Source organism: Staurois parvus, unplaced genomic scaffold (genome assembly GCF_062004578.1).
Source record: "Staurois parvus isolate SC_StPar_1 unplaced genomic scaffold, SC_StPar_1.0 ptg001151l, whole genome shotgun sequence".
In the NCBI taxonomy this organism is placed as follows: Eukaryota; Metazoa; Chordata; class Amphibia; order Anura; family Ranidae; genus Staurois; species Staurois parvus.
Window position 1 is genome coordinate 135,672 of NW_028318947.1, and position 8,164 is coordinate 143,835.

An 8,164-nucleotide genomic window follows, 5' to 3' on the forward strand; every position below is an offset into this window, starting at 1 on the left:
AATTGACATGGGCATCTAAACAAAACTGGGCACTAAACATTCTTTTTCCTCTGTCACCAGGACACCACGGAGTAATGAGTCAAGCTCACATCATGCCATCCAGCTTCCACATGCGTCGCCCTCTTCCTGCAGATGACATTCAAGATGACTTTGACTGGGACTCTATTGTATAGCACTCTTACAATGCAGTACTTCTTTCGTCTTGTTACCCCGTTGTTCTTGGTGTAAGTGACCATGAATGTGATGCGGAAAAAAAAAAAGTAAGGTAAAGCCCTCAAAGTGAGGAAAGCAAAAGAAAACAAACTGCTAACCATGTTGACTTTGATGACAATCAAAACTTTACTTAGCAGGATATGTGAAACATGTTTTGAGTTGACCCTGTAAATCATGTTCGTCCCTCTGATAAGCTGCAGCCGCTCACTGTTGTCTTGTGACTCTTGACAGCTTTTTTCGGCTTTTTGTGTTATCTGATGTCGACCCGCGAGTGCAATACTGACCCCCTGGACAGAATCTCTCTGAACGTATCTCCCACCAAACTGCATTTCAATCCCATCCTCTTCCCCGCCCTTCTGGACAGACTGCATTTCTGGGACGCTGCCTGTCCTTTTTATAAGTCAGATTTATTTATATGAGCTAAGTAGTGTACTTTTTATTTTATTTTGAAGGAACTTTTTATTGTTACTCTTACACTGCCATTTTGAAGAGCAGCAGAAATCTGGGGTACCATGTGCCCTGTGCCGATGGAGTTAGTGCAATGTCAATCAGCCCCCCTTTTTTACTTGTATGTATATAAAAGTGCTTGCAAAGGGAAGTTTCTGTGTTGCCAGTAGCAACTGTTCCAATTCTTTGCCTTGTACTGGTAAAGTTGGCTACATGGATTCTGTTTACTACAGACAATGTACTTTCATTTCAGTGGCTTGTACATGAGGTCTGCTGTGCCATGGTTGCTTTCCTGACTATGGAGCCCTTGTCCGTTCTTTTGCAGCTGAGCTTTTACTGTGGCCATGGTTCTATTGTACCTGTGCTGAGATTTCACAACAAAGGATGAGATCAAGAATAAAAGGTGAACTTTAGGACTACAAATGTATACAATTATGTATTAAAATCATTACATTGAGCTTGTGATCATTCCTGAATCTCTCTAGTTAGCAGCCTCCTGTTATCACCTGCACAGCAGTGCTCAGGCTGGGAGAGAGAGAGCCAGATCTCTAAGCCAGTTGGGCTTTGATGCATGCACATGTGCTATCAACTTTATTAGGTACATCTGTTCACTTGCTTGGTAACACAAATTGCTAATCAGCTAATCACATGGCAGTAACTCTGTGCATTTAGGTATATAGACATAGTGAAGACTACTTTCTGAAGTTCAAACTGTGCATCAGAATGAGGAAGAAAGGGGGATTTAAGTGACTTTGAATCTGGCATGGTTGTTGGTGTCAAACAGGCTGGTCTGTGTATTTCAAAAACTGCTGATCTACTGGGATTTTCACGCACAACCAGGGGCGGACTGACCATTTGGGTATTGCCCGAGGGCCTGGGGTCAGTAGGGGGCTCCATGAGATGCCCCTAGTACCTTTTTCATAGGCTTTTTTGGGTGTGGTTTGAGTGTGGGCAAAGACACGAGCCCCATGATTTCCTATTGCCCGTGGGCCCCATGAGTTTTCAGTCCTGCTACTGCGCACAACCATCTGTAGGGTTTACAGAGAATGGTCCAAAAAAGAGAAAATATCCTGTGAGTGGCAGTTGTGTGGACGAAAATGCCTTGTTGATATCAGCGGAGAATGGCCATCCCTTTATGACTACAGTGTACCTATCTTCTGATGGCTACTTCCAGAATTATAGTGCTTATAATAATTCCAACACCTTGTTGAATCTACGCCACGAAGAGTTAAGGCAATTCGGAAGGCAAAATAGGATCCAACCCGGTACTAGCAAGGTGTACCTAATAAAGTGACCATTGAAGTCTATAGGCCATAGATAAGAGTAAGCGCTCACAGGATGAAAACAAGAATGCAGATTTATTATGCCCGTGTTTGGGTGAGTCACAGCCACCTTTCTTGGGAAATGCTCCAAGATTTTATAAAATTAATCAAAAGTTCTAAAATATCAGTTTTAATCTATACCCTTATAATACAATTAAAACCTTTCTAGTTCCTCTTTAGCTCTTGATCTCCTCTTTTGTTGTTTAATTCTAGTATAGGTTTGTTTTAGTGTTTAGATGCAGTGGACTGTATGGTTCCATTTTCCCCCCTGTATGCATAGAAAGATGACTGATCCCAGTCTATTTTTTTTACGTGGAGTCTACAGTTTACACTTCATATCGCTGCCTTTACTGGGGAACTGAACCATGGAAGTGGGCTATTTTGAACAATAAAGACAAGTTGCATTATCACGGTTTTCCTAGATCAGCTCTGTTAGAACATAAATTAGATTATGTGGGTAAATATGAATCCCAGTGCCAATTAATACTGGGTAGTATGAGCTGTGATGACCATGTTTTCCCAACACGGCCACTTTTGGTTCCATCAAGAATCTTTGCATGCCCACTAACTGAAAAATGCTACAAATAGCAAGTGAGACCACCAAGATGACTATACACACACGATATGATATTTAATGTCAGATGTCTGTGAGAGCGATCGTCTTTACAGATGGCAATATCTAAAAAATGTTGACATCCATATCAGCTACCCAGCTTTTTAGTGGCTTTTTAAAAGACATTAGCAAAGGGATCCTGGTCCCAGTTCTGAAACTTTTTATTACTGTACTTGGGTTGACAGGGTGAGGTGGTATATTCTTACTTTTGTAGAAGTAACAAATGTGTCTTCAGTTACACTTCTGCCTAAGTGTTTCCTTAACTGAATTTGCACAGTGTGAAGAGCAGAAGTCTTGCGTATTGAATGCTGAATGTTCTGTACCATTTCATAGTTCCACTGAGCAACTGTGGAAAATGAAGTACCGTAACATCTATGGCTTCAATGCTGCATCTCTCGCTGCTGTTAAAGCCCAGCGCTATCCAAAACCCCATCAGGTTTTGTCGCAGACTTTGACCCAGTTGTGAAGTGCTTTTTGACACCAAGGTTGATTTACTAAAACCGGAGAGTGCAAAATCTGGTGTCACTGCAAAGAAACCAATCAGCTTCCATTTATTTTTGTCTAAGCTTTATTGAACAAGCTGAAGTTAGAAACTAATGGGCTGCCATGCACGGTGCACCAGAATTTGTGCTCTCCAGTTTTAGTAAATCAGCCCCACCGTGTCACTCACACCAGAATTAAGGGGGAATTTCACCAATGTCAATACAGATAGCAGCTAAAGGTTTGAGCCCTTTCACACTCTATCCAAACTGCGGGAAAAGGAAAAATATTTCTAAATTGAGTTGAATGTTTATGTTCTCACAGACCTAGGATAACCATCTCCTCATCTGGCCTATTAGTTACACCGAAAAGGATTATATGCCTGTATGTGCTACCGAGTCTCTAACGACCCTCACTGGTGACCCTTCTTGGTGGAAGAATCAGCTGTCCCTGCTGGATATTCTAAGTTGATTGATATTCTTCTTCTGATTTGTTCTGCCAACAGGAATATCCTTTTGATCTTCACATCTGCATAAGCATTAAAGGATAAGTTCACCTTTGTAAATGGGAAAAAAAAAAAAAAAAAACTATATAAAAAGATAAATGCACAAAAGATGTGCATTTAATATATATATATATATATATATATATATATATATATATATATATATATATAATGCACATCTTTTGTGCATTTATTTTTTTTCATTAGGAGCCTGTAAAGCATTACTGATCATGGGTGCAATCTCATGCTCCTTCAGATTGTCAGTGTAGCTCTCTGCCCATACCTCGTATGGGCAGGAAGTTACTGAATGATATGAAGCACCATTGAACTACCTAGAGCACTCGTCAGCACCCTAGTAGTTCATTAATAACTACAAAATGTCAGCTGCAATGGATGATGGTAGTTTTAGTTCCCCCATTCACAGAACTCTGTGAATGAATGATACATTCAGTTGGGCAGAGCCCCACATGAGTTGTTTTTTTTTTTGTTTTTTTGTTTTTTTAATTGTGAAAGCAGGTGAATATCCCTGGTGCACTGTCACAGTGGGGGAATGAGGAAGGTGCGGGGGCTGTTGCATCAATAACATGTTACATGTTAGGAAAGGTGACCTTATCCTTTAACATGCACATTTGGCCAATCTCAGTGTGCTAGTTCATGGGGAACTTTGTATAGTCTGTGGGTGCTTTGCTGGGGGGACATGTAGTTAAAGTTGTTGATGGGGTAGGGACGGCAAGGTCAAACTGCAGGATTGTTTTGTTTGGGCTGAAAAATTAAAATCTAGTTCTACCCTTCGATTCATGCAATTTTAGGTATTGATCATGTTGGGTTGCAGGGCACTTAGAGAATCTTCTGGCACAAAACTAGAGGCTTTGTTTGCATTATTAACCACAAATGTTTGATTTAAAGTTTGAATGTCAAAGCTGCTCAAAGCTTTGGATGGTTTTGGTGGAACTTTGCAAATGTATTTTGAACTCAAGTTCAGAAAGATCTACGAATACATCTTAGTACACAAGCCTCATTAATTGCCATGGCAGTCTAGCTCACAAGGTCACCTATAAATTGAGTTGTCGGTTTTTGTTTTTGTTTTTTTCCTCGTGACATGCCTTTTATGTGACAAGTCTTTTATGACCCTGTCTCACCGCTTTCAACCTTCATTTCTAACTGATCTACTGTTTTGTGCAATATTGCCGTTGTGTTGCAGTTGTAAATGTTTACATTTTTCTAGCGCTTACACCCTAGCTGTTCCTATGCGACTTTGGCATAATAAATCAGATACTTCTTTTGATATAAATTATTTAGCTGTAGGGCAATAGAAGCCAAGTCTTTTACCTTTTGAATTTAATGGGCAATGATGTCAGAACAATCATGTATTTATGGTGCTAAACACTCGCCCAGTTTCTTTTATAGTTTAATATATCCAGTTTATAAAACAGCAACTGACAATTACCCTTAGTACCATGCAGTTTGCACAAGACGTTTGTAAAACGATGTAACTGTAGTTAGGTAAGCCTATGAAAGTTATACAATTTTTTTAAATTCTAATATAAAATAGGAATGACACGCCAGAAAGTCTGTGTTCTAATATGAAATGAATAAATAATGGGCCACTAAACCCCAAATAATTTAGCTTATATGAAATTTGATAACATTTCTGCATACCTTTTTTGTAAAAATTCCAGGAGATCACTAGAAAGAAAAATATTATCCTGAGGGCAATATTTTGCTACACGCACCCAACTTCCTGCCTCGTATTCTCACTGAAAGTTGCTGCTGTTTGTTTTTTCTTAGCTCCTCCTCCCCTTAAAAAAAAAAATCAAGGGCAGTTAGCTGCACATGGCTACGCAGTAAGTGTAAAAACAGTTTGAAATTAGTCAAATTTCATTGTCTGTGTAATTTTACATCTGTGGCTGTGTATGTTTATTTTCATGTAATGTAACTCATTTTTAGGTTTAGTTGCCGTTTTTAAAAGAGGTTCTTCACTTGAAAAATGAACATCCTAATAAAAACACATCTCTCCACTAAGGGCCAATTTGCACCTTATACTCTGATATAAAACGTGCCCACTGGTGTGCTATGGTAGAGAAGTGATACATTGTTACAATGCATTGCTCTAATGCTGCTGTGCATTGACGTCTGTTGCTATGCATTAAACTGCATAAAAATGCAGACATGATACACTTTTATACAACGCACATCACTGCACTTTTGTTATGTGATCAGGGCACATAGAAAACAATTAAGTGACCCTTGATCGATGCAGACTCAATACATGGTGTGAACAAGTTGTAAGTCTTCGCTATACACATGTAGGCCCCTTTCACATGGGTGATCAGACAAGTCTGCGTGTCAGTTTTTCAGGCAGACCTGATCAGAAGGTCCATGTACTGTAGTCGGGTGTAAACAGATAGTGAAGTCCGTTTTACTCCTAGTCACCCATAGAACAGAGTGGGCTCTGTCTGTATCCGCTTTGCAAATACTGAATGGATATTGATGTGTCATCCGCCTGCTCTGCTCCGATCAGTAGGGGATCTGTGAGTGAATCCCTTGCTGATTGTAATGGAGTTTGCCCCACTTGAAAGGGGCCTAAGAGTTCTCCTGTTAAGCCCTACATGCTAAGCAAGCAAAATCACTCGATTCCCTCATCCATGCTAGACCCTATGGATGGAAGAATCCACACTGCCAGCTATTGAATACTGGAAGCTGGCACTTGTGGCTCCCAGAATACTTTAACAATGGCTGCATCTGATGTTCTGCAGTCACTGTTCTGCAGACCCAGCTCTACGTTTGTGGTGCTAGGTGGTACCTGTTAATTTGGCCAATATTTGAGCAGTATGGCCAACTTAAGTTGATTCTGTTTAGTTTAGATAACACTTTGAGGGTCTTTTTCACACTTATCCTAAAGCATATTAAGGGCACCTATTTATCAAAGTAAAATCCCTTTAAAATGGACTTTGTGTGGAAAGTAAGGCAGTGTGTGGAACTCCATAACACAAACAACGCTGATTCACAACAAGAAGATAAAATGGAAGAAAAACACAAGCTGCTCACCTTTTACACTTCTATTTCCAGATGCTTCCTGTAGGTGTAGGTGAAAGGCACTTTACTTTCTTTCAGGAACTTGGGTGACGCTGAGGATCCCCGATCTCAGAAGAAATCCCTCCAGCACTGCACAGAGGAGATTTGGATCCTCCGCTCTCCAGGTTCCCAAGAGAAGGTCCAGTGAAGTTGCCCTCACTTGGGCAAACTCAATGGAAGCCTGGGTGTAAATTAAGCACTTCATCTAATTCTTTTTTTAAATTTAATTTCTATTGAGAGTGCTGCAGAATTGGTGAACATTGTAATTTCATGAATGGTCCACTATCGGTGAAGCTGTCAGGGCAGTAGTTTTTCTGTCATTGCCTGCCCACCAGGAGCTGCACTAGTTTCAAGGTGTGCAGTTGACTTGATGCTTAGAAAATGGCACCCCTTTGGGAGTTGGGCTGTGGCAGTCTGAAGCACTGGTGGACAGTCTTGGTTGTGCAAGTAGTAGTGGCCATATTGACAGGTTCTCTTTAAGACAGCTTTATTTGTTTCCTAATTATCAAATACAGATTGCTTTCCTTAAAATGGAAAATGGCATTACAGGGTTAGTAAGTGTTTTTTTAAGTGTCCATTAGACAGGCAGCGATTTTAAATGGTTAACCCACAAGCAGTGGGAAAAATCGATAGTTCAGTTTACAGATTCAGGTCACAAAATGCCTTCAGCACTTACAGGTGAAGGGTCCTTGTAGTGAAGTACAGATCACACCCTTACACTTTTGAAATAGAAGCCATGTTTGAGCAACTCACAGCTAGGGTGTCTTTCTTTTTCTTTCTTTTTTTTTTTTTTTTACTAAATAGTAGTACATCCCATTCCTATAATGAACTGACTAAACTTAAGACCCATCAATCACTGATTTTGCTAGAATCTTTAACACAACCTTTATTATAGTTCCAAAATCCCCACTGTTGAGGTCAAAATTCTTGTTCCTCTTTGCGAAGACATGAAAACTGTAATGGTAACCTATACCTTTGCCAAAGACTTTAAAATGTTTTTATGTAAATGTACATACACACTATATGGATAAAAATGTGTGGACTCTGGAATATAATGCCTGTATGAGCTTGTTGGTCATCCTCCTTCCCCCTATTGGCCATAACAGCCTTCACTCTTCAATGCCAAAAGAGCATTTGTGAGGTCAGGTACTGTCATTGGATGAGAAGTCTTGGCTCGTAATCAACATTTGGCTCCTATCAACATTTCCATTCATCCTTAAGGTGATCAGTAGGGATGAGGTCAGGGCTCTGTTCATGCCACTCAAGATCCTTCACACTTAAATCCTCAACCCATGTCTTTATGGCTATGAAAACAGTGTAATGAGAAGAGGGTCTTCCCCAAACTGTTTCCACAAGGTGGGAAGTGCAAAATTGTCTAAAGTCTTTGTATACTGGAACATTAACCATACCTGGACTCATGTAGAGGCATGTCCACATACATTTATCCATGTATATGGTGTATACAACGTGTAATCTTCATATTACTTATTAGGTCCCTTTCTTTCATTT

At 40.0% G+C, this 8,164-nt stretch overlaps 1 protein-coding gene across 1 annotated transcript in view; it reads left to right on the forward strand.

Annotated features, from left to right (window-relative positions):
• The window catches only part of LOC149439148 (forkhead box protein J3-like), a 115,349-nt gene extending 112,957 nt beyond the window's left edge, over nt 1–2,392 (forward strand). Inside the window, exon 13 of the mRNA XM_089659385.1 lies at nt 61–2,392. Coding sequence (XP_089515511.1) covers nt 61–173 — 113 coding nt within the window. The 3' untranslated portion in view covers nt 174–2,392. The remainder of the gene's footprint in view (nt 1–60) is intronic.
• The last annotated feature ends 5,772 nt before the right edge of the window (nt 2,393–8,164 follow it).